At 41.6% G+C, this 17,875-nt stretch overlaps 1 protein-coding gene and 1 pseudogene across 3 annotated transcripts in view; both read right to left on the bottom strand.

The window, feature by feature from the left end:
- The window catches only part of mlpha (melanophilin a), a 16,762-nt gene extending 5,046 nt beyond the window's left edge, over nt 1–11,716 (bottom strand). For all 3 annotated transcript variants that reach the window (XM_042513313.2, XM_042513314.2, XM_088074624.1), the window contains exons 1-11: nt 11,665–11,716; nt 9,779–9,892; nt 4,235–4,456; nt 3,006–3,118; nt 2,296–2,337; nt 1,913–1,971; nt 1,750–1,839; nt 1,244–1,346; nt 400–593; nt 169–249; nt 1–27 (exon numbers count right to left, since the gene is read on the bottom strand). The exon at nt 1–27 is cut by the window's left edge and continues 207 nt beyond it. In XM_042513313.2, coding sequence (XP_042369247.2) covers nt 1–27; nt 169–249; nt 400–593; nt 1,244–1,346; nt 1,750–1,839; nt 1,913–1,971; nt 2,296–2,337; nt 3,006–3,118; nt 4,235–4,456; nt 9,779–9,888 — 1,041 coding nt within the window. In that variant the 5' untranslated portion in view covers nt 9,889–9,892; nt 11,665–11,716. The remainder of the gene's footprint in view (nt 28–168; nt 250–399; nt 594–1,243; nt 1,347–1,749; nt 1,840–1,912; nt 1,972–2,295; nt 2,338–3,005; nt 3,119–4,234; nt 4,457–9,778; nt 9,893–11,664) is intronic.
- Nucleotides 11,717–16,574: 4,858 nt separating this feature from the next.
- On the bottom strand, nt 16,575–17,875 carry LOC121962899 (E3 ubiquitin-protein ligase TRIM63 pseudogene; annotated as a pseudogene).

Here is a 17,875-nt window from a genome sequence, read left to right as displayed (position 1 = left end):
CTCGTTCTGAGCCGACGGAGCTGACGTCTGCAGGACGACACGGACGAAATGAGATTTATGATGAAAGTCATCCCGGAAATTCAAAATAAAACAAGATTTCTCCACACCAGGACATCTGCAAGTGATCTACGGGGGGATTCTTCGTTTTATTTGGAAGTCCGGTCTCACCTCGTCAGCAGTTGTCATCTTCTCCTCCAGGCGGTTCAGCAGACTCTCGATGGCTGACATGCGTTTGTTCAGCTCGTTCATCTAAGCAGCGAAAACCACAGACGGCCGTCAGAACCTTCTTTAGTTATGTGAGTTTTTGAAAAAAGAACATTTTTAAACTTTGATTTGGTGGCTAAAAGTTCCAGGTTTTCAACGTTAAACACAGAGCCAGTGATTGGCTGTTTTCCTTACAGGCGGGGCTTGTCCCAGGTTCTCCTGGGAGGAGGCGCGGCTGTTTTTGCGGCGGTGGGGGTGTTGTTGGTACGCAGGGGGGTACCTCGGGTACTCCTCTTCGTCTGAGGTGTCGACGTACTGCTGCCGAGCCACAGACGAGCTGATCTTAGACAGAGAGCGAGTCCGGACCATCCTGCTGTCTCCATAGTCATCTGACCACAGGTAGGCATGCACAGGTAGACACGCACAGGTAGACATGGACAGGTAAATACAGACAGGTAAGCATGGACAGGTAAACATACAAGTAGACACGGACAGGAAGACACAGACACATAAACACGGACACGTAAATACAGACAGACACGGACAGGTAGACACAAACAGGTAAAAAGGTGACACACTGAAGGACAGTCCTAAAAGACACTGGATGGAGCCCTACAACGGACAACTACCTGATCTTTACCTCATCTCTACCTGATCTTTACCTAATCTCTACCTCACCTTTTCCTCATCTCTACCTCACCTTTTCCTCATCTCTACCTCACCTTTTCCTCATCTCTGCCTCACCTTTTCCTCATCTCTACCTCACCTTTTCCTCATCTCTGCCTCACCTTTTCCTCATCTCTACCTCACCTTTTCCTCATCTCTGCCTCACCTTTTCCTCATCTCTACCTCACCTTTTCCTCATCTCTGCCTCACCTTTACTTAATCTCTGTCTGACCTTTGCCTCATCTCTATCTCAATTTTACCTCATCTCTACCTGACCTTTTCCTCATCTCTATCTCACCTTTACTTCGCCTTTACCTCACCTTTACCTCACCTTTACCTCAACATTGTGTGTGTGTATTATGTGTACCTGTACCTGGTCTCATGGCGTATCGGTCCAGACTCTTCCTGCGGTTTACTCGTTGGTTGTATATGTCGTAGTCCACATCGTTCCTGTAGCCTCGATCCTCCTGCATCTGCTGCTCAAAACACGCCACAATTATCCAGAAACTCACCAACATGATGCTGTAGCTACAGCCGTTACCTGCACCACAACACGCCCTGTGACATCACTACAGGTGTGCTGATTAATCTGGACTGATGAACCTCAAGTGCTGTTGTACTTTAAGTGTTGTTATAATTCAGGTGTTGTACTTTAAGTGTTGTTATAATTCAGGTGTTGTACTTTAAGTGCTATTATTCAAAGGCTATCGATATACTTTATGTTCTGTTGTACTACAGTTGTACAGTATGTATTCAGGTATTGTTGTACCTCAGGTGTTGTACTTTAGGTACTGTTGTACCTCAGGTGTTGTACTTTAGGTACTGTTGTACCTCAGGTGTTGTCCTTTAGGTACTGTTGTACCTCAGGTGTTGTTGTACCTGTATAGAAGGTCGTCGTGAATAAGGAAAATAGTCCTCTGGGTCAAAGTCCAGAGGATGAACTGATAGCAGGCGTTTATTCTTCCTCATCTGAGAGAGAAGCAGAAATTCAGAGAAAGCTGCAGGTTTCTTGTCTGATTGGCAGGTTTTATTTTGATATTACCACTTTGTAGCGCTGAACTTCAGCCTCTCCGTTGTCTTCCTCATTACCATTATACACATCTACAGGGACAAAAACAAGACCGTGACATTTAAAGCTGTCGATGGCTGTTTCTCATTTTACTAAATTTAAAATCCAAAATGCTGAGATTGTTTTTCAGAACTCTGCTGAACATGAAAATCAAATAATGTATAAAATCTGTAAGAGCTATACATTTTTCAATCTAGGAGGGAAGAGGGATTTGCAGATTAATTTTCTGATTAAAATTCAGAAAACTACAGAAAAATATTTAGATTTTACAACCATTAACTTTAAATAGCTGATTTTACTGACATGTTTCCTCCTGTTATATTTTTAGTTGTACATGTTATGTCGTGTTGACTCACGGCTGCGGACGTCCGGCATACTCTGAGTGTCGTCATCACGACCTGAAGGAAAAAAACACAGTAAATCCCACTAGAATGCAGCATTTTGCATATTAACCTTTCACAGAAGATTATTTTTTAAAATTAAAAAATGTACTATTTTTAATTTAAAAAAGACTTAAAAAAAACTAAATGCAACTTAAACACACGATTCCTACAGTCTTCTCACCTTCTTTTAAAATGTATTATTTTATATATATACATTTATATAATATATCATATATATATCTTAATAAAAGAATAATTTTGAAATAACAAAAAATGTTTAAATTAAAAAAAATTGTAACACTTAAAGAAAAGCAGTAAAAACAGAGCCACATTCAAGTTACGTGTTGTGAGAGAAATGCCCTCATATTTAAGATAAAATTTGAAACATATATTTTTTTCTTTATTAAATGCAACAAAAATTTAATTGTTCAACATTTTTGCATTGAAACAGTTAAATATCATTTGATATGAAATATTTTTACAGTTATGTAGAATTTGATTTAAAACTTTTCCAATTTAAAACAATTCAAAATGGCATGATTAATTAGAAATGTATACTTATTACATATTATATTATATTTATTACTTCATATAATTCTGAAGCTGATGATTCTTTTCTTTATCTTGAATAGAATTTTTTGAAGTAATGGTCATCGGACAGGTCACGGTCAGGTCATACTGACCGTCTCCATTCAGCCTCTTGTACAGCGACCTCATCACCTTCGCACTGCCGAACCGCTTGAAGCGATTTCTCACGTTGTCGTGGTACCAACCCACAGTGCCGATCTTCAGCACCCTGCAAGAAAACACAACAAATACCTTACTGCCACTACTACGACTACAATACTACTACTGCAGCGACAGCCTACCCACTGCTACTACAACTACAATACTACTACTGCAGCGACAGCCTACCCACTGCTACTACAACTACAATACTACTACTGCAGCGACAGCCTACCCACTAATACTACAACTACAATACTACTACTGCAGCGACAGCCTACCCACTGCTACTACAACTACAATACTACTACTGCAGCAACAGCCTACCCACTGCTACTACGACTACAATACTACTACTGGAACCACAATATTACTACTGGAACTACAGTATATCTACTTATAGAAAGAGAGTATGTCTACTATGAGAACTACAAAACAACAGCTAGAACTATAATAGGACTTCTAGCTCTGCAATGCTATTGCTAGAACTACAATACTACTACTGGATGTACAATACTACAACTCAAACTACAATACTACTACAAGAATAGCAGTATATCTACTACTATACTTACAATAATATTACTAGAAATACAGTATATTTATCACTAGAACTATACTTCTAGAACAACTACAACTACAACTACTACCAGAACTACAATACTACTACTAGACTGACAGTATATCTATTAGTAGGCCAACAATACTACTACTAGAAGTGCAGCTTATTTAAGGCTAGAACAACGATACTTCTACAACAACAGTATGTCTACTACTATAACTACAGTACTACTACTAGAGCAACAGTATATCTACTACTAGAACTATATACTAGTATATCTACTATTAACCCCCCCCCCCAATAGTATTATGTAGAACAACAACATATCTACTACGAGAACTAGGATACTACTACATAGAACGAAAGTACCTTATAGGACTCAGACCTACCTTACAGGACTCACACCTACCTTCTAGGACTCAGACCTACCTTATAGGACTCAGACCTACCTTACAGGACTCACACCTACCTTCTAGGACTCAGACCTACCTTACAGGACTCACACCTACCTTACAGGACTCAGACCTACCTTACAGGACTCACACCTACCTTACAGGACTCAGACCTACTTGACAGGACTCAGACCTTCCTGTCAGGACTCAGAGTCACCTGTGGGGGTCTCACCTGGTCATGCGGCAGTTGTCACACACCCAGCCGTGCTCCTTCTTGTTGTAGCGGCTGCAGGACTTGCAGGTGTACATGTGGCAGTCCAGACACTGGCGCTTACTGTTGACCAGGAACTTGAAGGGCTGCAGGCAGCGGATACAGTGAGACTCGGACAGCTGACTCTGAGAACCCAGCAGCTCCCGCTTTGTGTCCTCCTTCTCGATTTTAGTCTTCAACTCACTGCAAGGACATCAACAGGGGACAGAGACCACCTGTGAGTACCTGAACTGATACTAATACTACTACTATTAGTAGTACTATTACTATTACTATTAGTAGTATTTCTCGATTTTAGTCTTCAACTCACTTTAACGACAGCAAAAGACAGAGACGACCTGTGAGTACCTGAACTAATACTAATACTAATACTGCTCGAACTACAGTGCTACTAAGATCACAGTACTACCACTAGAACTACATGGAACCTCTGTGAGATACATGGATACTTCTCCCTTATCTATGGTTTAATGATGTAGTTCCTGTTAATCCTAGTAGTGAGTGCACACACTGTGTATCGGCAGTGGTAGAGGGTACTAGTACGACCTTTATCTGTGCATGACGTCACTTCTTGCGTCATTTCCTGAAGAACGTCCTAGAAACGTCTCAAGGATGTCCTCTATGATATCACGGTGGACAAGGTGAATCCCGTTGTGGATGCCTGAATTAATCTAAAACATTTTTACTTTTCCTCCTCACAGTGTTGATGAGCTGCTCTTCTATCAGACAACGAGCTAAAACCTGAAGGAAATAACTTCTGTCAAGTTTTTAATGCCTGAAACTCGGGTGAGAAACTCGGGCATACATTTCATGTCAATCTGCAGTTTTTTGCTCGCTCTCCTAAGACAACAACAGACCGTTTTTACTGCGATAAAGTTCAGGTACTTTTCCTAAAAACAGACTGTGTTTACTGCGATAAAGTTCAGGTACTTTTTCTAAAAACAGACCGTGTTTACTGCGATAAAGTTCTGGTACTTTTTCTAAAAACAGACCGTGTTTACTGCGATAAAGTTCAGGTACTTTTTCTAAAAACAGACCGTGTTTACTCCGATAAAGTTCAGGTACTTTCTCGAAGGTTGTCTGTTTTCAGTGTACTTTGGTGCGAACTGTATCACTGTATTACTGTTCAAAAGAAGCTAACCACTAGCGCGACTGGCTAACTGTAATTGCTAATGCTATTGTTGTTTTGTTTTGTGGTGTACCACGATGCTAATGCTATGCTAAATGCTAGCTCAAGCTAGCCGCTAAGCTAACTGCTAATTCTGGTCTGAAGCCTAAAAGGAGCTTTTATTGACACTGAATTCAGAGAAATTTACTCACTTTAATGGTTTGTAGTGTAACTACAATTCCATTTAACAGATTTTGGGTATAAAATATACATTTTAAAGTGAATTTAAAACAACAATTTATATTCATGTTTAAAGTGTGAAATAATAAATGTGTATAAAAAGAGACTAAAAAGAGATATATTATAAGCAAGAGTAGGTTTAAAAAAGAAAAATAATTAATATATTTTAAAATATTAAAATACCTTGTATGGTCATTTATGAAAGTAATTTTGTGATTTTTGTTGCCAAAACACTAAATATTGTGATACATTGCAATTTAGTTAATTCCACTGTGTATATCCTCAGTTTTTGGTTATATTTTGTAAAATACATTGAAGAAGATAAAGTTAATGAGGTCTCCTGTTGGAAATAGATCTGATAACGTTTAATTCTTCATTGTTTGTGTAGGCTGGTTTTTGAGGCACCAGATTCACTGATGAACTGAGTGATGGCGAGCCCAGCCCAAGGTGACCGTGGACGCGGTGTGGTCGACCGTAGGACCTGTTACAGAGGACACTGGATTCGATGATCGCTCACTCTGATCCCAGGTCAGAGCACACACACAAACACTGCACAGCACAACACTGCTACTACTAGAACTACAAAACTACATTTAAGATCTACCATTCTATGACTAGAATTGCAGTACTGCTATTAAAACTACAGAATGTCTACTACTAGAACAACATGTCCTCAAATGAGACGATAATAAAGTCACAACGTCCTCAAACGAGTCATTCCTAATTAACAGCCTCTCAGCTTGTTCCTTTTGATGAAATTGTTCACGTTTTATTAAATATCATATCATTTTATATATCATACATAATTTCATGTCATTTAAAATCCTACTTTATATCATATATTTAATTCCATATCATATATATAATGTATTACATATCATATCATGTCAGACACCAACCCTGACCCAGACCAGGTTCTGGACTTTGTCCACTCGTGTTCGGATGGGCTGCAGACTGACTGCAGAGATGGCTGCTGTCTTGTTTGTATACAGATCAGTGTACTGTGTTTTTGTTACCACTAGATGGCACAAACAGTGTTTCTGAATGAGGACAACAGGTCTGAGAGACAGTGATGTCCTGATGAGAGGACGCAGGTCTCAGGAGGTTCAGGAGACACTAACGGCGTATGGAGGAGGATGTAGACTGAACATGTGGTGCAGCAGCTGAACGTCTTGTGAGAGAACAGTGTGTTGTACACGTGACCGAGGCGTCCGCCCGGAGGACCCGAACCACAGTTTGAAAACATTCACAGTCTCCTGTTGACGTCGTCTGTCGCGTACATTCGCCCCGCGTTTACGTCTCCCTGCAGTTCCTGTTAAACCAAACGACAGCACGTCACCGTGAGGAGCCGAGGGAACAAAACTGGCTCAGCGTGAACGATCCAGTTTATCTGGAGTGTAAATGAAGCTTTTCACAGTGAAAATCAGATTATCAGCGTTCACACAGGACTCATTCATTCAGCCTGAAGCTGCATGACGTCTTCAGCGATCAGCCTCACTCACACACACTTCCTGTCAGGGTGAAGAAATACTCTGATCAGTTACTGCACAGACTGTGAGAATACTTCACCGCAGATCCAAGTCCTGCTTTCAAAACCCTACTGAAGTACAAATATCCAAATGTACTTATAGTAAAAGTCAGCATGTTGCAGTAAAATGTTTCTTCTTTTATCACGATTTGTACCTGAGTAAATATTTTACTCCACCACAGCTTCTCACAGTATTTTACAGTAGTACAGTAGTATATCAACCACGGTACTGACACTACAGTACTACAACTACAACTACAATACTACTAGAACTACAGTATATCTACTGCTAGAACCACAGTACAACCACAGTATATCTACAACTAGAACTGCAATATTACTGCAACTACAGTGTATCTTACCACTAGAACTGCAGTGCTACTATTAGAACTACAATATTATTGATAGGAGCACATTTGTAATTCTACCATTAGACCCAAAGTACTGCAGCATGAACTACAGTACTACTCCTGGAAATACAGTATATCTACTATTAGAACTACTGGAACCACAATACTACTATTAGAAATTCTATTACTATCTCTGCTACTTGAAGTATAACATACTATCTCTACTACTTGAAATATAACACTAGAACCACAGTACTGCTACTAGAAATACAATGTATCTACTTCTAGAAACACACTACTACTACTTGAACTGCAATGCAATGCCGCTACTAGAACTACAATACTGCTACTAAAATTACAGTATATCTACTATTAGAACTACTGGAACTACATACTACTAGAACTACATTATATCTACTAATATAACTACATTGCTGCTACTAGAACTGTAGTACTATCACTAGAAGCTCAATATTACTACTACAACAATACTACTGGAATTATAGAGAATCTACCATTAGAACTACTGGAACTACAGTAGTACTACTAAAACTACAGTATGTCTTCTAATAGAACTAAAACACCATGACTTGAACCACAGTACTACAATACACAGTACTACTAGAATTACTATCCTGCTGTTAGAAGCAGTAAAGTACAAGTACCAGCCTGCAGGCCAGAGCTCACTGAATTAACGTATATAACTGCAGTATAAGTATTGCAGTATAAGTTGCAGTGAAGTGTTTTTGGATGCTGCATTCATGTTTCTGTTGCTCAGCTGAACTCTGTCATATACTGTTGGAGGTTTAATCAATAACATCGATCATATGACGTGATTGAATCCGTGCCGGATCAGCGGCGGAGGAACTGTTGTAGCGCATCGCTGCGTCTCATCGCTGCGTCTCATCGCTGCGTCTCATCACTGCGTCTCTCACAGGACAGATGGTGTTTTCAGCGGAGGAGACTTTGGGTGTGAACGATGGAAACGTCTGTTTCCTGTCGTTAAAACGTGTTGCTCTGGAAGAGTCTCTGAGTTTGCCCCCGGGGCTGATGGGAGTTTGAGTCCTGAGTGTGGAACAGAGAGTGTCTTTGTGAGCCTCCTGCTGACTCCTGCAGACTCCCGTCCGTGTGACCGAGTCGTGATCGACCGCAACAACAACGACGTCTTTCACGCTCGCATTCCTCTGAACGTCACATTAACGATTCACGGAAACTCTTCACTTTACCGCCACAAACTTAAACATTTTGATACACGATCATCCATAACATCGACGTTTACATGTACGGACGAGTATTTAGATCTGAGATCTGCTGTCACATTCACTAAAACACATGTAAAGTTTCATTTTGTAATGCTGTACATATGATGTTAATAATATAGGGTTATACTTTAGGTAAGTACTGTTCAGTATTAAACACGTAATGTTGACATGTCTATCAACATTTGAGCATCTAAAATACATGAAATAATTAGGAAGGCACGTATAGATTTTTTATGTTTATTGTACCATCCTATATTCCCATACTGTGTACATATAAAAAATTGTAAGTATTTGAAAATATTATAAGAAAATTACCTGGAAAAAAAGTCATAAAAGGAAACAACCTGAAAAAAGCCCTTCAAAAAGTATAATAATTCTGTAACATAATGTAAATATGTAATTCAAATAATTTGCTCAAAATATAGTTTTTCCCCAAAGTTTTTTTTTAATTTTTTCCCTAAACATTTTTCGTTAGCTTTTTTTCTTTTATCCCTAAATGTTTATTCTTATTTTTTTTCATATTTTTTTCCCTACACATTTTTTCCTGGCTTTTTTCTTTTGTCCCTATATGTTTTTGTTTTTTAAAACAATTTTATAAATCAACTAGTTTCTTGCAAATTGTGGAACATTTATTATCAAGTGGCTCAGTCCCTTTTCCCCTACCCTTCTGAAGGAAATAACAGCAGTTTGCTCACAAAGGGTTAAATGCTTGTGAAAGGCATCTGAAAGCAGCACAAGAAAAGTGATGCCGTTCCAAGCTTCAAAGGATTAATCGGATCAAAAAGATAAAAAGAATTAGAACTTCATGTGTGAATTATGATAATGACGTGTCCTGTCCAACATTTTTCATATATTAAAATGGTTTATAAGAAATGTTTACATTTATAGTCCAGATGATGACCATGAATGGAGACTGAAAGCTCCTCTCATCTCCCAAAACAGAATAAATTTTACTTTATTTTGATCAAACTATGACAAGTTAGAAATGTCAAAAGAGCTTAACAAAGTTGTTCTCACCCGAGTCTCTCCTCCTCTTTCTTTCGGAGGTTAAAGTCTCGCTGAATCACCTCCCAGACGTGTTTGGCCTCCTCATCCGTCAGACGCGACAGATCCAGTTTACGATCCATGACACTGAAATAAGACAATGTCGTCAGCAAGAAAATTCGATATATAAAACATCAAAGCTGTGTTTGTTGATGTTTACTTAAAAATGAGCATCATGTTGACGGTAGCGACGGGCGAAGTTCCTCAGGGTTCTATTGTGGGTCCTCTCGATTTTCAACTTAAATGTTGGACATTTTTAAGTACATTAAGTGCAATGGAGGCTAAATATTTTGAAAACAAAGATTTTAATTGTTATTGATAAATTATATTTTAGTATTATTATTTGCTTGATTTTTTTGATGAAGAAATTCTGACATCAAGGGTCACAGCATAATATTTTGAGGTAAAAACTCTTTTCAAGAAAAAGGCATAATGATATTTTTCTGGGAATTTTTCTTTTTTGAAACATCATTAGAAAACATATGATACATACGACTAAGAACAAAAGTGGAAATATAGTGCGATAAAAAGTTATTGTATTGTAAGAGAAAAGTCATAACATTTAAGTAAAAGTAATTAAAGTAAAAATAACAAGAATAAAAAACAGCCATGAGTTTTTGGCAATGATCACATAAATGTATGAAAGCAGGGCAGAGGGGAAGCATGAAAAAGTTTTTCTTTTAATTAAAAAAAGCTAAGCTGCTACTTGCAGGCTGCGGTAATATTGAAATGTTTGCTTTTGTGATGAAACCAATAAAATCAGTAACATAACAGTGTCGACTTTGACTACTAAAGTCAGCCGGCCCATGAGCTCACGGTCGTACCCGACCGCGTCGAATCAAACAAAGCTGCGTTCTGACGAAACTCTTCATCTGAAGGAGATTTTCTCTTGTTTGTTTTACTTGAGTCTCTTTAAAGTCATTTAAACTTCATTTTAACAGTTCATTTTAAATGTTGCTGAGAATTAAAACAGTGTGACTGCGTTGGAGGTTGCTCTTAGAGTTGTCACCACACCCTGATGATAATCTCAATTTACACAACCGACGATTTCACTCCGAAACAATTTCAAATCATTTTATCGTCAATATACAATTAAAATACACTTTAAATCCGACTCTTCAAAATAAAAGTCTGGGATGCTAAAACACATCATGAAGAAGTTTCATCTAAATTCAAACATTTTTTAGTTGACTTAATAATATATATTTAACATTTGTAACCCTTTGAAGCGGTTTGATTTCTTTCAAAAATATAGAAAAGAAACAGCAGGCAACTTAACAAGACATGGCCCAAAATTAGAAACAACAAACAAACAAACAAACAAACAAACAAACAAATGTAACAAAGTTACAGGAAAATCATCTGAAAATATGCACAAAAAACGAAGAAAGAAAATGACCTAAAAATGTTAAAAATTATATTTTTTTTCTATAATAAGATTTTATATATTTTTGAAAATATAACACAATTTAAATCTAGAATTTCTTATCCTTCTAAATATAGTTTTAGGGTTTTTTTGGTAATACTCAGTTTTAGGCCATTTTCTTATCACGTTACCACTCTCTGTTTGGGTCTGTGGTCTCAAAGGGTTAATGGAGCAGCAGAAGTGGATAAAATAGCCTCACTTTATATAATTATTTTGACTTAAGCTTTGTAGTTTTGTGGTTAAATTAGACTTTTTGCAGCCCAAACAAGAGAAAAAAAAAGACCAAATCAAGAAAAAAAACCAACAAACGTCTCAGCGTTGTTATCTGAGAGTTACAGAAACATTCGCAGTCACGTCACTTTCACAGACTTAAATCAGATTACAGTAGCTTAATGAGTTTAATAAATGTAATTAAAGAGAAGAACAAACTCACCGTGTGTTTGTGTGTTCTGGCGACTCACACTGATGAAACTGACGAAACTGACGACTGACTTTAAACTGAGAGAATCAGCTGATCACATGATGACCGTCCTCATGACAACGACGACAACAACACACTGCTGCAGGCAAAAGCCCAACACACACACACACAGATTTTTTTTTTAAAAGTGGTACAATTCAGAAATAAAATGGTCATATTAAAACAAGTGAACCTCATTTTATACTGGAAATTTTCTGCCCCCCGATTCACGATGATGACCGCCCCTCTGTTCAGGGGGTCGACAGTTTGGCTATCCTTGTTGATCCCATTGGAACATATTTTTATTTATTTATTTTACGAGAAAAACCTCCTTTGATTAAAAATCTCTTTTTCAGGAGTGTCCTCACCAACACAGGCAGCAACAAAAGTTACAGACAGACTACATGGACCAAAAATACAACATCAAAGCATACAACTCCAAAACAAAGAAAATAAAACACAAAATGAGGTTACCACAAGGAACGACTAAAACGTAGGTTAATATGTGCTATAAGTAAACCATAGAAACAAGAGAATTAAAAGAACAGCTAAGACATACCCTGACATTGGCATGTAGAGGATGACATACAGTGTCTTTAACTGGCCAGAGAGCAGCTTTAAGTCTTTGTGCAGTCCACACAGAGCTGCACACAAAAAGTCTGTTTTACCAAAATCTGGACCAAACCTTGAAGAACAAATTCTGTGAACAGAGAGCAGAGACATTTTCAATGTTTTGCTTAATGTAGGAACATAAATATGCTGCAAGTAGGCCAAGAATGGCTCTGTAAATAAGAGAGTGCTGATAAAAAAGTCTATGTGGTTTTAAAGACAGCTACCCAATAAGCTTCCCGACAGACTCCTCTCCTCTAGCTCAGCCATCATCGTTCTCCACCTGGTGGTCTTTGGGCTGCCCCTCTTTCTGCATTTCAGGGCAGCTTAAGGGACCCTGTCAATGGACATCCTCAGGACATGACCCAACCAGGTAATCGTTCTCGGCTTCATCTCTAGGGATAAGTTCCTACTGCATACCGCCCTCTGATCGACGGGTACATACCGCCCTCTGATCGAAGGGTATATACTGCCCTCTGATTCACGGGTACATACCGCCCTCTGATTCACGGGTACATACCGCCCTCTGATTCACGGGTACATACCGCCCTCTGATTCACGGGTACATGCCGCCCTCTGATCGACAGGTACATACCGCCCTCTGATTCACGGGTAAATACCGCCCTCTGATTCACGGGTACATACTGCCCTCAGATCGACGGGTACATGCCGCCCTCTGATTCATGGGTACATGCCGCCCTCTGATTCACGGGTACATACCGCCCTCAGATCGACGGGTACATACCGCCCTCTGATTCACGGGTACATGCCGCCCTCTGATTCATGGGTACATGCCGCCCTCTGATCCACGGGTACATACCGCCCTCTGATCGACGGGTACATACCGCCCTCTGATTCACGGGTACATACCGCCCTCTGATTCACGGGTACATACCGCCCTCTGATCGACGGGTACATACCGCCCTCTGATTCACGGGTACATACCGCCCTCTGATTCACGGGTACATACCGCCCTCTGATTCACGAGTACATGCCGCCCTCTGATCGACAGGTACATACCACCCTCTGATTCGCGGGTAAATACCGCCCTCTGATTCACGGGTACATACTGCCCTCAGATCGACGGGTACATGCCGCCCTCTGATTCACGGGTACATGCCGCCCTCTGATTCACGGGTACATACCGCCCTCTGATCGACGGGTACATACCGCCCTCTGATTCACGGGTACATACCGCCCTCTGATTCACGGGCACATTCTGCCCTCTGATCAACGGGTACATACCGCCCTCTGATTCACGGGTACATACCGCCCTCTGATTCACGGGTACATGCCGCCCTCTGATTCACGGGTACATACCGCCCTCTGATTCACGGGTACATACCGCCCTCTGATTCACGGGTACATACCGCCCTCTGATTCACGGGTAAATACCGCCCTCTGATCGACGGGTACATACCGCCCTCTGATCGACGGGTAAATACCACCCTCTGATCGACGGGTACATACCATCCTCTGATTCACGGGTACATACCGCCCTCTGATCGACGGGTACATACCGCCCTCTGATTCACGGGTACATGCCGCCCTCTGATTCATGGGTACATACCGCCCTCTGATTCACGGGTACATGCCGCCCTCTGATCAACAGGTACATACCGCCCTCTGATTCACGGGTAAATACCGCCCTCTGATTCATGGGTACATACCGCCCTCAGATCGACGGGTACATGCCGCCCTCTGATTCACGGGTACATACCGCCCTCAGATCGACGGGTACATACCGCCCTCTGATTCACGGGTACATACCGCCCTCAGATCGACGGGTACATGCCGCCCTCTGATTCACGGGTAAATACCGCCCTCTGATTCACGGGTACATACCGCCCTCTGATCGACGGGTAAATACCTCCCTCTGATCGACGGGTTAATACCGCCCTCTGATCGACGGGTACATACCGCCCTCTGATTCACAGGTACATACCGCCCGACATGTAATCAATGAAAATACTCTAGCATGCAATTAATATAAATACTCTGACTTATAATGAATGAAAGATGAAAATAGAAACATATGATACTATCAGTAGTATTTTGACTCTGCAGTACATGAATCTGTCAGTACTTGTGTACTCTGACTGATAACAAACATCTGCTTCTCTAAGCTCACTCTGAGCTTTATTCTCTTTATATTTACATCAGTAACTTGTTGTTGTGTTTACATTGAGCCTCTGGTGATGCCGTCAGCAGATCAACACGGTCAACATGATCCTCTGAGTCTCCCTCGTCTGCATGTGAAGATGCAGCCCATACGCTTCACCATATACAGTATATATACCTGATATATATATGTGTATATGTATATACTGTCTGTAGTGTCCGTCTGACACCTGAGATGCACTCTGCAGCTCTGATCCACAACAACAACATGTGGCAGCTCATCCCAGACCTGAACCGGCCTGCCGAGTACTCCAGCACAGGGTCAGGGGCCCACCGGGCCCCCACCTGCAAAATGTCACTCAGTTTAACACCACGAGGAGACACAACGTGACCAAAAGACATCTGAACATCTGCAGAGAAGCAAAACTACCAGGAACACTCACAAGCAACCAGGAAAAGACACAAAATGACACAAAATAACCACGAAAAGACACAAAATGACCAGAAAAAGACACACAATTTAACAGAAAAAAACCAAAACAAGAGTAAAGAGTAAAGACAAAACAAGAGTGGACATGATGCCGTAAACAAAGACAAGTAGTAAGAACAGTGGACGTCATCATTAATGTTTGATGACTGTGACAATATAATATACGTGTGTGTGTGTGTGTGTGTGTGTGTGTGTGTGTGTGTGTGTGTGTGTGTGTGTGAGCTGCGTCCGGCCTGCAGTCAGCTGCTGTGGAGGTCACAGAGGTCGAGTGCTTGGCTTCTTTTGTCAGTCGCTCTAATAAAAGACACTGTGTGTGTGTGTGAGTGTGTGTTTGTGAGTGTGTGTGTGTGTGTGTTTGTGAGTGTGTGTTTGTTTGTGAGTGTGTGTGTGTGTGTGTGTGTTTGTGTTTGTGTGTGTGTGTGTGTGTGTGTGTGTGTGTGTGTGTGTGTGTGTGTGTGTGTGTGTGTGTGTGTTTGTTTGTGTGTGTGTGTGTGTGTGTGTGTGTGTGTGTGTGTGTGTCACTGATCCACACTGAGTCCATGATCTCAGTCACTCTTGAACATCTTTGTGTCACATCAGCTGGTTTATTAATAACTGTCCAGATGAACTCCTCATAGTTACTCTTCTCTGCACATGAAACCTTATTAATGAATCGATCTGTAATCTGTAAATATAAAACACCCCCACACTGAAAATACATGTAGATGCACAGAATATTCGGCATTTATTAAACAGATTTACAAATAACAAAATGAAATAATACACAAAAATGGATAAAATTACCCCAAAAGACAAAATTACCTCAAAAAGCTACAAAATCACTGAAAAAGTTACGACACAATTTCACAAAATAACCAACAAAGACAATATTGACACAAAATTACTTTAAAAAAAATCCAAAATTAACACAAAAGTAAACAAAATGACACCAACTGATCAATAAAGACAAAATTTACATAAAGAGACACAAAACTACTACTTTCATTATATATCTCTCTATCTATCTATCTATAAATCTATCTATCTATATATGTGTGAATTTGCAACATTTAATGGCAGGTATTTTGATACACAGATTGTCAGTCTCTTATGTTATAATATCCAGATAATGATGCTGATACACACGCACACACACACACATACACACATATATATATATATACATATATATCCCCTAGAAGTTATTATTCCATTATTTGAGAGTTTTTAAATGTGAAGTTTATTATCATGCTGCACATCTGTGTTGCTAAAAATAAAAGATGGACCTCATCTCCGGCTGTATGGAGGACTGGAGTTTATGTGTGGCACTGTGCACACCTCATATATGTGGCGCTGTGAACACCTCATATACGTGGCACCATATCAGACTGTAAGTGTGACGTGATGTGATTCAGGTTTGGAAACTCGACCTCTTCGTCCTCCGATAACAGCCACAGTCTGCCTCCCAGCATGTCTCAGTCCAGCTGGGTCACCCTCAGAAACCTAACCCCCCCACGTGTGAAACTATTCTCGGCACTCAGGACAAAATAGCCTCCATTCAGTCAGACAGAGCTCTAAGTAAGGCCAGGAGGTGTTCACTGACGGCGGTAAATATAGGAGGACATGTGCAGCTAAAAACAGCCTCTGAGGGAGAGTCCCCAAAAACCACTAGGACACAAACTCATCAGTCCAACAAAGCTTTATTCACACCTCAAAGATTCACAAACACAATAAATAAAAACTACAAACAATCGACCATAGAAAAGTATAAAAAGACAAATAGAAAAACTTTCCTCAAAGATTGCACAACTCCGGCTCGTCCTGAGGGACCTCAAGTCTCCGAAACAGCAGCAACGTCCTCGGACACATCCGTCCAATCACAGTCTGTCTGTCCTCAGACTGTCCTATCACAGTCACTCTGTGTCCTGGTCCTCGCCGCCCGGTCTGAAGTCCATGGTGGTGAGCAGATCCTCGGCCTCCTGCGTGTCCAGGCTCAGGTGCTCCATGCTCTCGAAGCCGGGCTCGGGTCTCTGCAGCTGCGCCGTCGTGGCTGCCCGCTGGACCTCCTCCTGGAGCTGCGTGGCTGCGAGCAGAAACTGTGCGGCGCCATAGGTCTGCATGCTCTGCCGCAGCTTCTCCTGCAGCTGGCTGCTGAGCTGCAGCTGCTCCTTGTATTCGTCTGCCAGTTGCCGCAGCGCCGCCAGCTTGCTCTGCTCCTCACGGTCGATCCGCTCCAGCAGCTCGCCTTTGCGCTCCTCCAGGATGGCGTAGAGCAGGTCAAAACTCTCGCCCAGCCGCCTCCTCTGCAGCTCGCCATTCTCCTGAATCAGCTTGCAGGTGTCTTCCATCTGCACCATGACGGCCTGCGCACAGCTGTTCCCTGTGGCGAGCAGCTCCACAGCGGCGTGCAGCTCGCTCTTCTGGCTCTGGTAGACAGCGTGCAGTGGCGACACCTCGCAGTCCTTGTGCTGTCCGAACACCTTGCACATGGAGCAGGTGGGCGTCTGGCAGCTGACACAGTAGATGTTGATGTGCTCATCCTCGTGCTCCTTGCATCGCGGCTCCTTGGCGTCCTTTTCCTTCAGCAGGGCGTCCTCGCTGTCCCCGGCCTTCCTCTCCTGCTGCTCCTTGTAGATGTCGATGATGTTCTCCACCAGGAGGTTCCTCTGCAGCCCGTACACGCCGTGGCGGTCCAGCATGACCTCGAAGCGACAGGTGGGGCAGCGGAAGGTCCCCCCGGAGAAGTGGTAGGGGTTTCGGGACTCGTAGAGGTCGTTGGCGCAGCTGCGGCACAGGTTGTGCTGGCAGGGCAGGATGACCACGGGCTTCGTGAACATGTCGAGGCAGATCGGGCAGCTCAGCTGCTTCTCCAGACTCTCCATGGCGCCCAGCGGATGCACCACCTGACCTGTCTGGATGTCCATCCTCTGCTTCTTCTTCTGTGGCTAGTGTCAGTCTGCCGCCGTCAGGAGCCCCGCAGCCTTT

Source organism: Plectropomus leopardus, chromosome 24 (assembly GCF_026936395.1).
Source record: "Plectropomus leopardus strain MGB_pleo_1.0 chromosome 24, ASM2693639v1, whole genome shotgun sequence".
Lineage (NCBI taxonomy): Eukaryota > Metazoa > Chordata > Actinopteri > Perciformes > Serranidae > Plectropomus > Plectropomus leopardus.
The sequence above is the reverse complement of the archived record's forward strand: the minus strand, read 5'-3'. Positions and strand labels throughout refer to the sequence as shown.